Source organism: Pleurodeles waltl, chromosome 6 (genome assembly GCF_031143425.1).
Source record: "Pleurodeles waltl isolate 20211129_DDA chromosome 6, aPleWal1.hap1.20221129, whole genome shotgun sequence".
NCBI classification, from domain to species: domain Eukaryota; kingdom Metazoa; phylum Chordata; class Amphibia; order Caudata; family Salamandridae; genus Pleurodeles; species Pleurodeles waltl.
Window position 1 is genome coordinate 85,311,607 of NC_090445.1, and position 21,087 is coordinate 85,332,693.

At 43.5% G+C, this 21,087-nt stretch overlaps 1 protein-coding gene across 5 annotated transcripts in view; it reads left to right on the forward strand.

Annotated features, from left to right (window-relative positions):
* LOC138299254 (butyrophilin subfamily 2 member A2-like) overlaps nt 1-21,087 on the forward strand; it is a 150,495-nt gene that overhangs the window by 122,557 nt on the left and 6,851 nt on the right. For all 5 annotated transcript variants that reach the window (XM_069237392.1, XM_069237391.1, XM_069237394.1 and 2 more), the window contains 2 exons: nt 4,927-4,953; nt 17,864-17,896. In XM_069237392.1, the coding sequence (XP_069093493.1) occupies nt 4,927-4,953; nt 17,864-17,896 (60 nt within the window). The remainder of the gene's footprint in view (nt 1-4,926; nt 4,954-17,863; nt 17,897-21,087) is intronic.

Consider the following 21,087-nt stretch of genomic DNA (forward strand, 5'->3'; position numbering starts at 1 on the left):
AGTAATTAAATAAGGGCCGGGAGATGGGGTTCCTAGGGCCAAATCAAGCTGAAGAAGGGGATGCACAGCCCCCCTCCCCTTTTAAAAATGATAGGGCCCCAGGAGGATGCGGTCCCTGAACCTATAAAGGGTAGATGAGGGGGAGCGTGAGGCCCACTCCCCTTTTTATATTTTTGCCTCGGGATATGGGGTCCCTGGGGCCTAATTAGGCTTAGGAAGAGGGGCCACACACACACCCTTTATTAATTACTCAGCCTCACGGGATGAAGTCCAGGCCCTAATAAGGTGCACAGCCAGGCCATGTGGCCAGTGCCCTGCCACGCACGGGTGAAGGCCCTACTCAGCATGGGATTGCCTGCCTTTGGGAGGTGCAGGTAAGGCTCTGTTGCCAACCGTCCAGCAGTGCGTAGTATGCAGTTGGCTGCATGCTGGGGGTTGGCTACAGGGCATGAATGAAGGCCCTGCGCAGCATAGCGTTGGCTGCCTTTGGACGGTGGGGGGGGGGGCTGCAGAACAGAAGGCTGTGCTCAGTGTGGGGTTGGCTGCATGCTGGGGCCGTCTCCCTCTCCCCCCAAGGCAGCCAACCCCTTTCTAGCGCGGCAAGGGGTTGCCCGCAGGGCCTGACCTGCTCCCATTCTAAGGTAGCTATAACTCATGCCCTCGCAGTGCATTGCTGATTAGCCCACATATTCCATCACTCATGACTTCTTTTATCAGGGCTGGCTCTAGAGCGCTGCGAACAGTTCCACTGCACCGGGTGCTGACTTCAGGTGGGGGCGCTGTGTTTGCAAGTGTATTATGATCTTTAAAGCACCTGCTGCCGGCGTTCCTTGCCTCCAGCTATTTTCAGGCAGCAAGAAAAATGTCACGATAACTCAGGGATTAATGTTCTTTCTGGAGAGAGAACGGAGTTCTGCCCAGTGAAAGCTTTGACTTTATCGTAAGGTAACGCAGAAGGTGACTACTTCTGCTGCAAGGAGCGTGTACCATGCAGATCACAAAGTGCATATAGTGTAAAAAGGTCAGTGTTACTGCTTTTGTCAGAGAGGTCCTTTAGTTTCTTGCAGTTTATAAGTTACAATCCTAATATACAACAGTGAGCTATTAACTGTTATCAAACAGCTGCATGCTAACATCAAGGTATCGATTAGAGTGTTATGATTTTTCCCCCGTCTTTCGTTATCCTAATATTGCAAAAAGGTTTCAATTGGGTAAAAATCAATTCTTATTATTAAAGAGAACCCCCAACCATGGTGCTACATTTTAAATCCTGTTTGTGCTTCTCCAGAACAAGCACTCAAACTATAATGCCTACCAGTACGGATGACCTGTGACTCCTTCATCTTGCAGTCCTCTGTCTTACGTAACATGTCCTATACACTGATTTACACATGTAGGATCGATTGTCTGTGTACTCTGACACCCTACCCCACACTCTATTGAGTGATACTATAAAACTAATTAAATGCATCTGAGAGTGAGCAGCTATGGAGACTTGAGTGGCTTTGTTAAAGGGTGGTAGAGAGGGAATCTATAGCAGAGGTAGTCATTGGGGGACACCTACATTTGTTTTCACACTTGGTACCACCAGCACCAAAGTCGGCCCTGTCTTCTAAGACATCATTGTTAATATCACTGCAACATTCGAAGTGAAATTATTGATGAGAAAACTGCATGGTGGGGGCGTGAGTTATTGTTACCTTAGGGCAAAAGTTAAAGTTAATTGAGATAACTGATGAACTTCTGTGGTTTTTAGATTTTCATTTTTGAGTGTATTGAACATTTCACCTAAATGTAACATTACTTTACCCTTCATTTTTTTTTTTTAATGACTCGCACTTGAGTCCTAATTATAAACTTTTCTCACTCCAGTAAGGCATGTGCGCGCGCTCTCTCTCTTCCCTCCTCCTCCCCCCCATAAAACAGTGTACCCACGTGTTTATCAAACCCACATTCATTCAGAAGTTGCTGTAGGAGACACTCCGCACTTAAACCTCAAAGTTCACTTGCTTTGTTTGAATGGAAAGCTCTGTAATCCTGGAAACTGCTAATAGAAGCTCAGGCGGCTGAATCTGCACAGAGCCCCTTTCTCTATACAAAGCTCTTGAAGGAGACTTTGAGAAGGGATTAGAAGAGTATGCCCACGTGCCATGTTGCAGACTATGCCACGTCTCACAGAGAGAAAGATGAACACTGCAACTGAAAGTCTTCCTTCATAAACAAAATGTGACATGATATTGTAAATTAACGCAACATAGCAAACTATGATGTACACTGAAAACAGTTCTAATGTTCCAAGACCAAAACGTTTAAATGACCACACTATGGGTCAGACAGACGGTGTTGTGTGTCAGTAGCACATAAACGGTGCCTCAAAATGGAATCTTCTTTCAGTGTGCGAAAAAGTGCAATGTTACAATTAAAAACAATAATATAACAGCATCTTTTAGCCTTGTGCACATTTACACAAACTAAGTATAATGTGTAATGCAAGTTTCTCTACCACATTAGAAATGCCAGTTCCCATCTCACTTTATGAGAAAACGGGGCCTTCTAAGCACTTTCAACTGTGCTTAAATATTTTGAATTATGTGTAAATGTTGGAAGGTATGAAGTTCCTTTTTCTTTTACGTCATCTTTGTGTGCTACGAAACTTTTAATACACATCTTCATCTGCCATTCATCGTCTCCTGGCTCCCGTCAATTGGGTCCCTAAGTTGAAGTTATTTTGTTGCAGAAAGGCAAATGTATATATCTTAAAATAGTTAGCAGCAGTTCCTAAGAGGTCTTTCACTGAGTCAGCTGATATTTGAATGTCTGAACACACACAAAGCATGTTTTAAGAAATAAACGCCAGGTTTACAGCACTTCCAGTAATCGGGTCGATGAATTGGTTTCTCTCTGATCCAAGGGGTGAAGGGATGAACATAAAATTTCAAATAACAATTACTGTGTAGCCCATCAGGTCAAACATTCAATCTGGGAGACAGATTTAAAGTTTAAAAGGGTTTTATTGCAGACTGAAAGCCGGGCTTACATAGGTGAGTCTCAAAAACTGTCCATAAATGTAAAGTATTACCAAAGGCGAATCAAAGCGGAGCACCACATGGACTTTAATTAGCGCACAGAAGACAAATATGTCAATAGCAAAAATACAGAAACTGAGGAAAAGAGTATGGTGCCTTGAGTTCAGGCTTGAGCTCTCTTGCTTAACCATCTATTCTAAATGTGTAACTATTCTATATTAAAAGGATTTTAGAGAAAAATGTCAACACTACAGAATCCTCTGTAGAAGATCTGGCAAGAGGTATGTGAGCAGCATATAGCCACAGAACTAAGCGAAGAGTGAGACGTCTGTACTTCTCATAGATCCGCTGTCGTCAAGGGGCAAAGGGAATCTGAAACGTCAGCTGACTTAACAATACTTAAAAACCTGAATCTCCAAAAGTCTGACCTCAAAGCCAAAATTCTTCCATTGTATAATTGAATGGGCATGGAATAACAACAGCTTCTTCATTAGAGTGTAGTTGGTATTTCAAGTTCCGCGGTTTAAAGAAATACACATCAAAGCAAGCTCCTCATGGAGAGTTAGATCATTAAAAGAAAGTCAGGCCTTCACTCCGACCACCTTAATACACATACGACTGCATGTTTGATTTAAATGAGTATACGTATTTCTCCTGTAATGCAAAGAATGTAAGTGATTATAAAATGTTATTTCTAAACACTGTAGCATACTTGGAAAAATTATTAATAATGCAGTTTACTTGGAGACATTGATTAGCTTTTAGTCATGTGTCCATGTGCATGATGACTGCATGTTTGATTTAAATGAGCATACGTATTTCTCTTATAATGCGAAGAACATAAGTGATTATAAAATGTTATTTCTAAACACTATATCATTCTTACTTAAAAATTATTAATAATGCAGTTTAAATGGAGACATTTGTAAGCTTGTAGTCATATGTGCACCTTACCACTGTGTTGTAGTGCACCACGTCATTTAGGAATAATTTATACATAATATATGTGAAGTTGATTACTTCACCGCCTACATTTCAGAAGACCATTATGGCACGGTCAAGTTATGCTCTTTCACCAGCAATTCGGATCTCCCATATAATCTGGGAATGCCACAGCATTTGCCATGCCACTAGTTTTCAGTGCCTCTCTTGTGACTGACTGAGATAGATGTATATAAGCAACGTGCTTCAAGAAAGTGGTTTTGATGTTGTAACATGCTGAGGTGCAGTTCTCACTTGGTGGTGCTTGTTGCAGAGTTGCAGCTCCTCTCAGTAGCCACACATCGGCCAGTCACTCCTGTAATCTGCATGGTGTGTGGAACATGGCTCCTCTTTTGCAAAATGAATTAAATGTTTGTCTCGCAGTTAGGTCATTTTGCAATGGACACCATCAGTGTATTGCAATGGACACCATCAATGTACATGTTTTATTAAAACAATGTATTGTAAAGTATGATGCTGCAAATAGCCACGAGAAACCTACTCCTGGTTCTTCAGACATGTTTGTTCAGAATGTAGCCATAGGTTTCCAGATTTTTAAACTGTATTTGCGCGATACCGGAGTCTTGACAGGAGCTGTGACTGTATTCCCACAAACGCAAAACTGTCTGGCGTGTAAATGCCATGGAATACGGAATATCCAGATATGTTGTGCTCGATTAGTGCTGAACAAGTAACTCATGGGAATGCAGTTTCAGTGAAATGGACACCATTTCAATGTCTGTGTGTGAGATGTACATGTAAACCATGTGCCAGAGTGATGGGAGGAAAGGATGGGGAGAGGAAGCATGGGCAGGAAGAGGAACGAGAAGCAGCAGGTACTGCTGGTCCCATGAAACTCACTCTCTACAATAGTATCTCCATACATAATCTGACATGTTCTGTTTTTGTTTGTTTTTAGAAACCAAGCAACAAATGATGCACACAGGTAAATATCTGGTTTGTTTACAGTTCTCTCTATTAATCTCCATTCCACCTGAATCCCTTTGCCTACTTTGCTTTTTTGTAATGTTACTTCTTTCCCTCACCATACACACACTCCATCTTCCACTCTCTTAGATTCTCCCTCCACGCTTCTTCCCCCCACTCCTCTATCCCCAATTTTGTTTATCCCTAGAGTAATCCCTTTTTTAGAGAGGTGACCCTTTTTGAGACATGAGACCAAACAACTCTGATGCACTCTGAGGAATTGCAGGTCTTGTCATTGAGCGACATGAATGCAGGCAATGCGCTTCAAGAAGGCAGTTTGGATGTTGTGGCATGCCAAGATGCAGTTCTCGCTTTCAAGTGCTGGTGCAGATTACAGAACCGCAGGTCCCCACAGTGGTCATGTATGGGTCAGCCGCTGCTGTAACCTGCATGCTGTGTGGAACATGACTGTTTGATGAAAAAATGATTAAGTAGGTCTCTTTTCCAAAGGGAATGAATTGTCTTGCAATTCGGTCCTTTTTTGGCAGTGGACATTGCCAGTGTATTTGTTGCATTATAACAATGTACTGTATTGTAAAGTATGGTGCTGCAGTTTGTCATCAGAAAACTACTTGTGGTTCTTTATACATTTTTGTTCAGAATATGGGTGTCGGAAACCAGGTTGTTGAACTGGACGTGAAAGAAGCTTTAGTCGTCATAGGAGCTGCTTCTATGGCCTTCCCTTTAGTAATGCCCATGTGATAAGAGAACTACAACACCAAAAACAATATTACAATAAGGCAATAAACAAATTAAGATTTGCAATCCAAGTTTGTTGAAAACCAACAATTTAGTGATGAATATGACTAAAACAATTAGACACATTGTCTCTAGGCACCTCACCGTGACAATAAGTTGTATCATTCGAAAAAGAAAAAAATGTGCTTTTCAGAGGTTCAAAAATTTAGGCTCAGGGCACTGTGATGAATCACTATGGGAATAAAGTCTTCAGTTGCCAGAAACTAAGGAGTCAGTACATGCAGTGGCGTAACATAAGTCCCTGCAGCCCCCGTTGTCATGGGGGCCCCTACCTCCAGGGGCCCCACTGCAAAAGTGGTATGTGGTGGGTCAGGGAGGGGGGCCCCTCCATGTACTTTGCTGGGGGCCCCCTCAAGTTTAGTTACGCCACTGAGGGGGTGCCTCTGAATTCTAAGGACAAGTTATTCCGCAAATGAGGGCCCAAGCAAGTGAACCTCCACTCACCTTTCTACCTCTTGTTATACATAGGACAGCCAGCAGTCCAGTGCCTGCCAATGCAAATCTCAAGGAGAGGGATGGGGGTTGGAACAGAGGGGGCAAGGGGACGTAGAGGAAGGGGGGAAAATAAATAAAATACAATAAAACTACCTTACCGCCGTCTCCTGTCCCCTCATGCTCCTGTTTTTTCCATGTGGTGTCCCAGGATTCGTTGGGACACCAGCACGGGCTCCACAGCAATCCTGGCGCTGCTCACATGCTAAACATAGCATGTAAGCAGCGTCAGGATTGGTCTGAGTGGCAGTCACTTCCGCTCAGACACAAACCTGGGGTCTGTGCTGTTTCTCCAGCCCGGCTGTGTATGCAGCTGGGTTGGAGAAACCTAAGTGCACATGTGTGTTTGGCCGGCCTCAGACGTCCGGCCAAACACACATGTCCACTTAGGGTGCTCTCCTCCCCCCTTCCACCTCCCGTGGCCCAGCCCCACCCCTCCCCTGTACAGCTTGCTGAGCCAGCAGATGAAAAATGAAACCATAGAAAACTATTGTTTCATTTTTCATCTCCTGGCTCTTGGCCAGAGGGGCGACGGTCCATCGCCATGGCAAAGCCGCCGCCCCTGCAGCATTCAACAATACTGATGTGAAACTCCTAGACGGAATGTGTTTACAAGTTCTACGGTTAAATTCCTGGACACAAAACAAGCTGCAGAATTTTTTCTACTCTCTAATTCAGAGACCCATTTACATAATCATGCAAAGGGACCAATGGCCTATTAATTCCTGGAAGAGGCCCCTATTCATTCCTGGAAGAGGCCTTATTATAACTTCAGAAGACCTAGTAAAATTTACAACCAAATAATTCCTGGGACCAAAAGCTCTCTTAAGATAGGCATCCACCAACAAGACATTACAAGAGATGAATCTCCAAATTAAACTGAAATGCTCAATAATACTGAGGCACAGTTATCACAATAACCAAACAAAACTCCAGCAAAATTCATACATGAGACTGTCGGCGTCCCTGAGGCAGAAGTATAAATAATGGCTAAAAACTCAAAAGGTACATTTCTTCACTACTGCTTAGCAAGGGAAATAAGATTTCCAGAAGAGAATTATTAGTGAAGGTCATCTGATTCTTCCCATTCAAATCAAGAATATCCTCGGTTTTTCAGAAATGCCCTCAGATTTAATTATCAGTAACAGAACACTAGAGACATATAAACAAGACGTTGATTACTGAGAGCCTGTTAAAGATAGGATACTGAGAACTAGGATAGATAATAGACTCATCTACATGGAAACAGGACTGAGCTCACACAAACACCCACTGCAAGATCCAAGAGTGGGAACTAGTGCAGAGGACACTGCTGAATTCAAAATACAGTGAAGACTGAGCCTACAAATAGGAGAAGATTCATCTTGAGAATAGAAAACACTACTTAAAACACAGAGTGAATTGAATGAAAGGAGAAACTAATTGTCAAATAGTGATTGAAAAGACATTCATGAATGAAGATAATAGAACATCTAAATATGAACAGGGCATTACAAACTACCATGCAGAAATAGCCAAATATGTTTCTCAAGAAAAACAGTCTGAAGGGATAAAGATTTAATGTGAAGAGGAAACTGAGAAATACTAAAAACTAGTTTAACAAGCATTTGCAATGTACTAGGGTCTCGCATTTCTCCGAGTTATAGCTATTAGCAGTTGTAAACTCCCAACCGGATTTTTCTTTCCACATTATAATTAAAAAAACAGCGCAATTGCGCTGCTACAGTTCACTCGTAATGAAACCTATCGGCAAAAGTGCAATTATCTACGTAACCGGCAAAAGTGCAATTAACTATGTAACATCGTCGATGTTATGCAAAGCGCTTGACTTCTGCCAAGCGAGATCGCACTGCGAACAAAAGATAAAAAGTAGTCCACTTGATCTCAAGTGAATAGTGACTTCACAATGGAACACCAGTGGAACTGCTGCCACTTGATCTCAAGTGAATAGTGACTTCACAATGGAACACCAGTGGAACTGCTGCCACTTGATCTCAAGTGAGCAATGACTTCACAATTGAGCACAAGTAGACCTGGTGCCACATGATTTCGAGAAAACAGTAACTTCACAGTGGATTTGTACTGGAATTGCTAGTGCCTGTTATTTTAATGTACAGTGGCTTTACAAAGGAGCATCAGTGGAATTGCTGGCATCTGATCTGAAGTGTACCAAACCTTCACAGTCGAACACCAGGGGAAACACTGTCACCCAATCTCAAGTCAGCAGTGACTTCACAAAGGAACACTAGTATACAGCTGTAGTTTTCAAGTCCGCTGTGATGTCATTAGTGAACACTATAAGAACTGCTGCCATCTGATCTCAGTTAGCAATGATATCACAAAAAGAGCAGAAAAGCTGTTGTCACGTGGGTCTTAAGTCCTTAACGGTGTGCATAAAGCACGCAAACAAAACTTGCCACTTTACCTGAAGCAAGCAATGACATCACTTTCACGAACCACCTAAAATTTGAAGATGCTTTAGTTTCACCTCAAGTGTGGTATGATAGTGACAAACCTCAGATCCGACAGTCAGGCCGGATTGGTGAATCCACAGGTAAAACCATTGTCTGCTCGTTGTGCGGGTGCCAAGGTCACAAGACATGGGAACAAATTCTCCAAGCACTGTGTAAAAATAGAGGCACAAAAGGCAAAATACACCATTAGTCAACACCAGGTCTCTCAAGGAGGCGGATGCATTGTTCGGAGGTGACAGAGGGTACATATTGGAGTGCAGGTGCTCTGACAAGCCGGTCATTGCTTTTGACCTACTCACCATAGGGGTTCTCTTCTCAGCACCTCAGTTCCTGCTCAGGTATCAAAGGTACAGTGTATGTAGAGTAGCCTGTGGCCGTACATTAAGAGTAGGGATTGTGTGCAAGACTGACAGCACTAATCCTGCCTCGCCCTCGTGGACTGATCTCTTCTTAGAAACAGTGGCTCTCGGAAGCTTCTCCTGCTCTACTGCAGATGTGTACAGTAGATGCCATTTTGTTTGCCGGCGCCATCACAAAACTCAACACGCCATACACACCCTGCCAAAGCCTGTTATTTCCACATGCCAACAAAGTTGTAAAGTAAAGATGACATACGTATTTTTGAGAATACCTACTTGAGCCCGTCCTGCAGAAAGCAGCCATTGTCACCGGCTGAGCATTCTTCAGGGACTACTTCATGGACTAGGAGTGGTGCACGCACTGCACGCCCCCTTCCGCTGTGGCTCCCTTGCGCTCACGGCTGGGCAACCCGCATTCCCTTGATGCACATAAACAATCATTCAGTAATGACGATTTGCTACTTCTATGTGTGCTGCATTCTGCAGCACACATAGAAGTGCCAAATATCCATTGTAGATTGTTTATGTGCAGGAACACTTTGGTGCAAGGAAGCCTGCGATGATGCTGGCAGCTAAATGTAACCCAAGTGCGAGGGGAAACACAGGGTTGCGCTGTAGTTTTGTAAATACGGCGCATCCCTGCGTTTCAGAACTGACACAGTTTCCTGTACAAATGCCCCTGAGCGTTTCACTTTGGGCTTGAGTTAGAGCAGAATTGTAGCTCAGCAGCTGTTTTTACATGTGTTTTAGTACTTTGGTCCATTCAGAGCTGTGAGCAAATGCCCTACCTCGCAATTTTCAGGGCCTTTGGCAAAAGTGGAAATAGCACATGTGAAACGTATTCAAATTGCTTTTCTGTGCTTTATTTCACAATATTTTGTATCGATCATTAACATGTGTGCAAAAACGCTGCATGCATGTGGAACAAATGCTTTAGGAAACAAATGCATCAGGTTGTGTTTTGTCCACAATTGTTCTGTGGTATTCCACGTGTGCATGTCCTCTTAGCTTCCTGGCGCTGATACAAGGTGACATCTTACTTAGACATAAAAATGTGCAACAGAAATGGTATACATCTAGATTCAGCAAATGAGCAACATCAACTCTTTTATTAATAATTTTTTAGCATCTCCAGTGGAGTAGAATAGCATGTTTGGACTTCATGCAAAACAAATCTAGTCAAAAGTTAATTTGGAAAAACCTCTAACTATGGCTCCATCGAAATAGATATTCGGAAATATGTAGGTGGTGAGAAATATGGACAAAATGTCAGGGTCGCTCCAAGGGCTATTGTCTTAGTACACCAGCACCCCCTATAAATGCATTTTCCATAATCCAGTTAAAAACAAAAATTTAAATCTACAACCAAGACAATAGCATTTTGTTATGCCTCTCCTCGGTATGGGTCGGCAAGCTGCGATTCTCTTCGTCAGTTGGACGTCCGCCTGGTCATATTCAGCAAAGGGCAGTGAAAGGGAATGGTTCAGACACAGGGGACTCTAAGCAATCTGAACCATTTAAGAACAATCTCTGAGGCACAGCATCCACCATTAGCCATTAAGCTTAAGAGTTAAAGTTAGAAAACAAAGTCACCAGGAACTGATTGAGCTCCTCAACTAATCCTCTACGGGGTAAATCAGAAAAGAAAAGGTGCGCTTCTCCTCTGTGCAGTCGGGCTAAGTTAAAATCTCCTAAAGAACTTCCCACTTTGCAATTGGTCAGAAAGTCATATGTTTACAGCCAATCCAATAGGAATTAAACCCCAAATCTAAGATATAACTTACTGTCTTTCACACATCAGTGATTGGCTTCTCTTCTCCGTTAGGTAATTTTCTTGTAACAATCCGTGTTCCAGTCAGTGCATCCATTGTTGGTTGTTGGGAACATCGCTGTCTCACGCATCAAACTTGAAAAAGTAACGACTTCTAGTACAAGACATTCTAGCAAGCAGTTCTCATGAGAAAGTTAAAGACATCTGCTAAAAGTTTGGTCAACACAGTGTGAACAATTAATGCATTAGTTTTTCTGGACATACATTCCCACAATTTTATTCAGACATTGCAGCTTAATATGAGGCTGTGCAAACTAGGCCCAAAACTCGCTAACTTAAGGCCCACGATTAATAAGCAGGTACATAACATAAATCATTAATATAACTTACTACTACAATTTTCTCTACACATTAACTTTGAATAATAATTAATATGCATTCTCTAAAAGCATTACGTATTAATGGCAGCCACTCAAGTGGGTACATTTTCCATATTGCACATTATTTTCTCTATTAGCCCAGTTCTATGCAAATTCTTAACTCTTAATATATAAAATTCATTAGTAATAAATTCAGCATTCACAGACTTGCAAATTACATAAGTAATGGTTAGAGCGGCAGACCCTGAAGCAGAGATCTGGCTCAAGACCAGGGTTCAAGTCCCGCTTCGGCAGGTCTTGGGCTCAATTCCCCTTGACCAGATAATTCTCGCCTCGGTGCCTAATCTAATTCATGGGTCCCACTCTGCAACTCTGGGCAATAGCTTGCTTAATCTCCACAACGGCCCCAACAGCGCTTGGATGCCTGGCTTCACCCTGGGGGTGCTCAGGAGTGGGCGCCTCACAGGGAAAAGCCAGGAGGGGTTCCATAGCGGTATGAGTACAGCGCCTTGAGACCCTAACGGGTGAGTAGTGCGCTATACAAGTGCTAATTTACATGTAACACTTTCCATACCCCATGCAGTGCCTAAACCACTAAAGGCAACTGTACCATTACCTTCCTGTGCCTGGTGTTGTAAATATGAGGAATGTAAAAGTGTGACGGAAATAGGTAAACCCCATTATACCATTGGTACCAAAACATGATCTCAGTCCCTCCGGAGGAGAGTCACTCTCAGTAGTGGTATCCACAGTCTGGAACAACATCAAGCTGGACTGAAAGAAATGCCTCAGGAAGCTGCATGCTGGGCTATCAAAGAGGATTGAGCCTCCCCTGGCCCATTTTTGCAAGGTCAGCAGTCTACCAGCTCCTATGTAAGCCAAGAGTTCAGTTGTGACTGCTTTTCGAACTTCACCTAGTATTTATTTAATTTGAGCCGGTGGTTGCAGGTAGGGCACAGGGACACTCATTTTGGGGGGATCAGTACTTATTTTCTCTTAGCATCCTCAGTTACAGAGCGAGAGAAAAACACAAGGGTGGAGAAGGAGAAAAACAATGACAAAAGGAACAAGCATTTCCAATGCAGCGGGTCTCGCATTTGTTTGAGTTAGAGCTATTAGCATTGTAAAGCAAAAACAAACGCAGCGCAATCTTGCTATGTAAAATGCAGCGCAATTGCACTGCGTGGAAAATAAACAGATAAAGTAGTACGGACTCCAGGCTGAAAACATCGAGCCTCGTATGTTTTTGGTACTTTACCGATGCTGTGTAGGAGGGCTAAACACCGGAAAAGGCATGACGTATGCATGCCTTTCACAAATGAAAGCAAGCGGATTTTAAAAGGCAAGCCCACAAACTGACGTGGCATGGGCGTGGTTTCAAGCCCAAAGAGAGATTAGCACTTTGTGCTTGCCCATAAAAAGCAGGGACGAAAAACACCATGCAAGAGTGAAATAAAGAGGCAGGGGCTGTGGGGGTATTCTGGTAGTGGATTACAGAGGCAAGAGATCGTATCACGACACAGCCTTGGTATTTGACACCACCACCTCTGATAGTGCCTACGGCATCCTTCTGAGCAAAACTCTGTGCCTTAGCACTTACTCTTTCACAAATTAAACACTGCCTAAATGTTTTCTCTCTCTTTTTCCTGTGCAGAAAAGCTGCTGCATGTAACTGATTGTGTTTTGTCTAGTCCTAGTTTTGAATCAAAGTAGCGTAGAGGGTTAGTAGGTGTCCTGCAAAGCACATTATGAAACACACATATGACAGATTTTTATTTTTATGTAAATGGGTAAGTGGGTTACTGCTTTTAAAACAGCAAGCCTTTTGTTTCTTGCAGTTCATAAATTGTAATCCTTTTATATAGGGCTGTGAGGTTTGAAGGACATGGGGCTCCTACACTTTGTAACCCTCACTGTTTTATGTTACACATCCTTTATCTTGATGTATACACATATGATTTATTGTCAATGTATAATCTGTACGTGTGATGTGAAGGGCTCTGACACCCTGCAATAGGAGTAGCACTACTCATCCCAATGTAGGGTGTCAGAGCATTTTACATTTCAAAGTGTATTTCAGTGGTGTGCAACGGTGCCATGCTAAAGCAAAGAGGCAACATTGGTCTACTTAGATGGTTGCAGTGCTTGCTTAACACTGGGCCTGACGCAACTGCACTTGTTGCACCAATAATACAAAACGCTATTGTGGCCCTTGATGTTTTGCCCATAGCAAGGGATGGCAGAAGCATTTTAAAGGCAGTTTCATAAGCCAAATATGGATCTCCCAAACAAATGCATTTTGTTTTGGAAGGCAGCTGAGCTTCCTCAACCCCTTCTGCACATTTCACATCACAGGTTAACTACACACCACAAATAATCTCCCAGCAGGGCTGAATGTGTAAGTTATAGTTGAGCATCATTGAGGGATGTCTAATTTGCTAAGTCTCCCCTGCTAGATAGTTTTACTGTCATTTTTACTTTTTTACTTGCCTGCTTCTTATTTGTTAACTTGTGTGGGCTTTACTTCCTCTTGTGTTTGTCCCTCTGCTAGAGCATGAACGCATTACTTGTGGCCTCCTTTAACTACTTGCTTTTCAAGCACCACTTTCTAGGAGTCTCCTGCACTTGCACCCTTGCGCGCTGTGCTTGCGAAATCTTTCATGGAAAAAAAAAATCTTAAAAGGGGCCTTAAACCGTCACTAACTTACCTGAACTTACCATTGGTTTAGTCCAACCTTGCTCTAATTTACATGCTTCTGATTGGCCAGCATGTCGTCTGCTTTTACTTCCTGCCCTCTGCGGCTTTGTCGTCTATGCCGTTATGTGGAGCCTGGAACAAGTACTCCTTCCGGTCATTGGCTACTGCCCAGTGTCCTGCCACTGGCTACTTCACTGTGAAGGTACTTTATTTTTTTATTTACGATTGAGCACTCCCGGTTGTGTTTTTTAAATCTACACATGCCCCCCCCCCCCACCCCCCCATGTTGTAGCAAAACTTGAGCGGGCCCCCTCCAAAGTAAATGGAGGGGCTCCCCTTCCCCAGCCAACCACCTATCAATTTTGCTGAGTGGGCCCCCTGGAGCTCAGGGGCTCCCTGCACCACGGCGGCTGTGGGGGGCATATGTTATGCCACTTCCCAGCACTGTTCATTGTCTCCTAACCTCCGACCCTCCTCCCATTTCAGTTTGTTCCCTGATACTCCCTGCCCTCCCCCACCGATGTCTGATGTTTAATTTGGTGCCGTTCTGGCCTCACTACAGCATGCCAGGGCAAAGGGCCCTATATTAGGTCACACCTTCGTTGCTCTACTTGTGTAGCGCAGAGCTGCAGTGCTTCTGTTATCTTTAGCCACTGATGCGACACACTGACACAGTTTATAGGCTACAATAAAGATATTACAGGTAGAAACCTGCAACTGCCACATAACATCAAACTGGGGAAACAACTGAAGACTTTCCAGTGTATGCAGTTTTTTTGTAACTGAAAGAAACACACACACGGGGTCTGAAAGTGGAAGGGGGCGGACTCATATAAACAAAGTGTACTTTTGAATAAGTGAGTGGTAAACGTCGACTTGAAAGGTCCAGACCTGAACATGCTTAAACACTTAATTTCGCGCTTCGATGCCACAAAGGAAACTATTTCGATTAGGTTTACTGAGCCTACTTACACATAACACTGGCTAATGTTTGCCCCTTTACTGACACATTCTATAATGACTTCCTTTAGCCACGAGCCCCAACACAGATCAAATACATGCAACTATGAATGTGAAATTCTGAATGAATAAAGTTATGTTCAGATTTTTAATGAAGCACTTGAATTAGATCAGAAAGTTCAGCTTCTCAGTGCTTATTAGGTACTAGGCCACAATATGGCGAATAACATAAGCCATACTGTACTGGTATATACATTACTGCTACAAACCATTGGCAAAGCGATACGCCCCAAAAGCCAACCTATTGGCTTTGCCAGTGCTTTTTTCAGAGTTGTCATGAAGGGAAGTTCACAATCTTAAGAGATGAAGGGATTAGTAGTGTTTTGTAAATTGTTACCATCCATGTTTTTTCCTATTTAATTTTGCACATGCACTAAATGCATGTGTCTGTATTCTCTCTCGTTCAGCCCTGCACTCCTTCCCCGACTCTTGTCTTTTTATAGCCCAACTTACCTCCTCCTTGACCGCGTCGACTCCCTTCTTCTGTGCCTTAACCACGCATGTACGTGGTTCACACATGTGTGGTTAAGGCCCTAAAACAAGGAAGTAGTGGAAAACGAAAGCGTTGTTTCGCTTTAGTTTTCCACGACTGTGGTTTACGACTCGTTGTTCCGGGTGTTTCCCTACGCAAGACCTTCAAATGGATCCCCCTCGAACATAGAAAGACCGTCACACACGCCCTCATCACCAGCAGACTGGACTACAGCAACACACTCTATGCCGGAATCAACAAAAAACTCAACCCGCAAATTGCAAAACATCCAAAACGCCGCCGCTAGATTGGTCCTCGACCTACCCTGACACTGCCCCATCTTGCAACACTTATGTACACTGCACTGGCTCCCCATAGAGAAAAGAATCACTTTCAAGATCCTCACCCACACACACTAAGCCCTCCACAACACCGGACCAGCCTACCTGAGCCAGCGACTCAACTTCCACGTACCCCACAGGGCCCTACGCTCAGCCCAGCTCTCTTTCACAGACGTACCCCGCATTTGGAAAACCAGAACAGGAGGATGCTCCTTCTCCTACCTCGCAGCCAATGCCTGGAATGCCCTACCCATCCACATCAGACAAACCACTTCCTGAAGGAACTGAAGACATGGCTTTTCTAAACCACCTCGCCGGTACAAGCTACATTCCCCACCCTAGCGCCTTGAGACCGTAACAGGTGAGTAGCTGCGCTTTAAAAACACTGATTGATTTATTGATCGATTGCATTTTGACCCACCCTCAACCGTCTGCGCCCCCCTTCGATTGCCCTTTCTCTCCTCGAAAATCTGTCTGGCCTCCCTTCTTGATTACGATCTGCATGCCCCCTTCCATCCTGCCCCCCCCTTCACTAGTCAGGCTCTTTTCATCCTTGTGCCCCTCTCCCATTACCCCTTTCTGGATATTTTTGTTGTGCTCTTCGTTTCTTTTTCCATGTCATATTCAGTCAATTTGATCTGCTGGACTTATTTGCTATTTCCTGTTTTTGTCAGACAGCATCATAGTGCTTTTTTTTGGTCTCGTGCCTTTGTCTTGTTGGCGCTATGTTTCTGCTTATTTTATAAAACTTTTTCCAAGTTGCCTCTGACCCCCATACACTGTTTGTTTTCTACTGCTTATTGCAAATAGCTCCTTGGTTTTCTGTTTTTGCCTCCCAGTGACCCTTCAGCACTGACAATTTTTTTCTTTTTTCCCCTTTCTTCAAGACTTTTTTTTAATTTGTCTGCTTTGGCTTCCCTTCGACAGTCTGTTGGTGCTTACCTTTCTGGTTTTCTATTATTCTCTCCAATGGTACCCTTCAGTAGCCTCTTGGTGTGGGCTTTTCTTCCATTGTTTACTTCTGATATGCCTCTTATCCAGGGGCTCGAGGTTGTGTCCCATGGCTTCTTGAAATGGCTTCCTGGAGCTAGACTGGGCATGACTGTACAGCATTTGGAAACATGCAGCATTTCGTTTTCAGTTACACTCTGAAACATACACAGGTGTGCATGGACATATATCAGTAGCTGTTGTTAGACGTAAGCTCGTGCTGCTGCCAATATGTTAAAAATATCATTGACCTAGCCAATAGATTTTGCGTAGGCAAAGCCTGTTGGCTTTGCTAGTGCTTTTTTGTTTTTGGTCAAGCACTCCACTAGAGTATATATGATTTGCAACTCTCTTCTTTGTATACTTTCCTGGACACCCCACTGTGTGTTGGTCTCTGTTGCTCGTGTGATTATTCTCCATTTTCCTCTGTTACGTGCTCCCCCCTCATGTGCTTCTTTCCCCAGGCTCCACTTTGCTGTCCTCTGTTTCAGTCGCGGCTAGCGGAAGGGCCTGATTAGATATTGGCATCCCCTTATCTAAATCCCATCGAGTACAATGGAATTTCGATTTTGGCAGATGGGAAATCTGTCACCGTTGTGACGGAGTAACCCGTCTGTTAATACGTAAATCAGGCCCTTGGTCTTTACCTTTAGGAGATGGGACATCTTCAATTAACTTAACTAACCCCAGTCCGTGACTAATTACTTGCTCTCCTATGACATTTCCAAGATACTCCAAAGTATTCTGCCCAGAGTCGCATTTCTCCATTCTCAACCGCAACCCTTTTCTTGAAGGACCTGCCACACCATATGTAGTCTCCTGTTGTGCTGCTGTGGACTCCACAGTCCACTCCAAGAGCATTAGGGTCCCTGTGAGTTCTATTTACCACTGATGTGCAGAAGGCGTATATCTAGTAACTGGATGAATACCCATAAGTATGGGTCTGTGCCTGAATTGAAGGAGCTGACAAATATCCATGCTTGCTGCTTTTATACATCACACCCGATTGTGCAGCCCAAATGGGTCTACTTGTGCCACTTGGTTCCAAGGTTACTGTTAGTGTTGTTGGTGAAGGCTCAGTGCTGAAAACTCATCTGTCTTTTTCCTTTCTAGAAGAAGAAAACCAAAATAACCAGAATGAAACAGGTGAGTGTATGCAGGTGCAGAAGCATCTTCAAGTGGCCCTGGGGTGTGGAATGGGCAAATAGTGTATTGTATTGTATTGCAGAATGTATATACCACGTAGTAACCCTGTCTGGGGCATTGAAGTGTTAACCAATATGAGCAGCAAGTCATGCCCTGTAGGGTGTGTGGTTGGATGTTTGTTCTCTTGGTTTTGTGTTCCTAAGTGGGAAGTGTTCCATGTTGTGAGTGAGGACCGCTGAGGTGCAGTTATCATGTTATGGGGTGCAGTGTGGTGGATGATGAGGTGTGAGAGACACATGCAGTTTATAGTTTGTGGTGAGCTGGCCACTTTCAAGCGCTCTGAGGGAACCTTTGTGGTATTTCTATGATTATTTGCTGGTAACTGCTATGGGTTATTCAGTTTGAAATTTTGTAAACAGTTGTGGCCCTGTGCTGTCTTGTTTGGAGCGAGAGAGAAATGGAGAGATCTTTTGGAAATGGGCATTGTTACTAGCACCCTGTACCTGAGTGTCTTTGTTAGATGTAGTGAAGCAGTCATAGTGTATAGATATTTGGAACAATATTAAAATCCTCCAATTGTCCAGCAGTGTGAGACAGATTTCATCAGTTATTCCATTCCTGTTAATTTGGTGATGGCTGGTTTATCGGCTATACAATACTGGTGATAGAGAATACTCGTAGCAGATGTTTTAAGGGTGTTATGTTTGTTTTGTGCTCATATGCAGGAAGTGTTTCTATGCCATGAGTGAGGTGCGGTTATCGTGTTCTGGGCTGCAGCGTGTAGCAGTGTGGTAGATGATGAGGTGTACAGTTTGTGGTTTTCAGTATACTGGCAAGTTTAATTAGCTCTGCAGGTCCCTATATTTATTTCTTATAATTGTTAACTGGTTACTGCACTGGGTTGTCCCGTTTGAAATGTTGTGTATAGTTGTGGTCCGGTGGCATGGTTGAAGGAAGAGAGAAATGGTGAGGTCTGCTGGGATGGGCGTTATTACTAAAAGCCCATATCTGAGTGGCATTGTGAGATGTACTGAAGCAAACATAGTGTATAACTCTTTGGGACCTGCAGTGGTTTACTAGATTCACGTCCTCTGATTGTCCAGCAGTGTGTGACAAATCTTTTAAGTCATTGTATGCCCGTTGATTTGGTGATGGCGGCTTTATTGGCTGTACAACACTGGTGATGGAGAGCCCTTGTAGCAGATGTCTTATGTGAATGTTAGAGGTATACGTTACAGTTGGCTGCCAACCACAACGTATTATGGTCTTAGTGTCATTGTGTGCCAGAAATGTCATATATTAAAGTAAATAACTATGTACTGTCCTGGCAAACAATTGGTTAGCCCTTCTTCACTTACCTGCATAATGAAAGTGATATGCTTGCTGGATTATTTCCAATTTGTGGGTTGTAAACTGGAGATTGAGCTTGAAGGTACAAAAAATGTCATTCTGGGTTCTGTCGCCGGGATGTGTGGTGGTGTAGTTGTCCTAGAAATAGCAATATTTTCAACTGTGCTCTGAAATGTGTATGGTGCTGGATGCTTTGAATGCTGGCTGGTAGTGAGTTCCAGAGCTTGGTAGCTTGTACTGAGAAAGCAGTGCCTCCTATTGATTGCGTATGGTGTTCATTGTGCTGTTTTGTTTGTATTCCCTGGGAGACTGTAGGGACAATGCAGAGTGCTTTGAACATTGCCTTTCTAGCTATAGGTAACAAGTACTGCAATTTCAGGACTGGAGTCATGCGTTCTTTTGGGTGAAAGCAGAGAAGAAACCTTACAGCAGCATTTTAGATGAGTTGTATTTTTGCTTAAGATGAATGCGGGTGTGCCAAGGTATAGGCTGTTGACATAGCTGTGCTTGGAGATTGAGTGTGAGGAAGACTTGCAGTGGATGTTGGCATCCAAAGTATAGAAATATGCAACACTGTGTTTTCATTATGTTGAAGGCACTCTTTGTGACGTTAACATGTTGTATCAAGGATAGGTCTGAATCCATAGTTACCCCAAGGTTTCTCTTTTCTGTTGATGTTGTTGGAGTGGCCTCAAGTTCCTTCAGCTATATGGCGTTGGGCTGGTACTTTTGCCATTGTCGACAGGTCATAATCTCTGTTTTTGCTGTATTGAACTTTAGATGGTTATTTGTCATCCCTGTGTTCATAGGACAAAGGCAGTCATCAAGTTTTGAATCACAGAGGTCTTCGGGCCATCCATTTAAAAAATAATTGGGTGTAATCTGCTTACTTGTAAGAGGCGAGTTGGAATGATTAAGTGGGTTTGATAAGGGGCTATGTTGATGTTGAATAATAGACAGGATATGGTGGGCCCTTGAGGGATGCCACAGCGTTGTGTGCGTAGAACTGATGTTAAAGATGGTAGACTTTGGTCACTTTGTCTGTGAGATGAGAAGTAATCCATTGTAGAGCGGACTTCAAGATAATGGAGTCTTTGTAGTAGCTGATAAATCCAGAAGCAACAGGGAAGCCACTCCGTTCTTGTGTACCGTGAGTTAGAACGACAAAGAGAGGGAAGAAGTTAGAGGGGGGAATACAGGAGAGTGAGACAAAGAGACGCAGTTGAAGAAAAATAAAGGCAATTAAAAAAAAATATTTAGATGTGCTATGTGTAGAAGGCGTAAGTGTTATAACTAGCTCCCCTAATGTCACTGAATGCTGATGCCACAGAGTACAACTGCCACCTATGTGAATACCACAGCCTACGGCAGTCATTGCTGCTCCTCCGTAGATATCACAGACTGGGACAATCGTTGGTGTAATCTCTGTGGAAACCACAACCTGAATGTGCTGAGGTTCCACCTTTGTGGACACCACAACCTGAATGTGCAGAGGTTCCACCTCTGTGGATACCACAGCCTGAGGATGCACTAGTTCCACCTCTATAGATATCACAGCCTAAGTGATATCTGGTTCCACCTCTATAGATACCGCAGCCTGAGGGTGCACAGTTTCCACACTTACAGATAGCATACCCTGAGCCTGCACTAGTTCCACCTCTACAGATATGGCCTTGAGTGTGCACTGCATACACCTCTGGGATTCTAGAGCCCAAGGCTACACTGGTTCCACCTCTATAGATAACACAGCCTGGATATGCACGAGTTTCACCTCTGTAATTACTGCAGCTTGAGTGTGCACTAGCCTATGTGTGCACTAGTTCCACCTCTGTAGATACCAC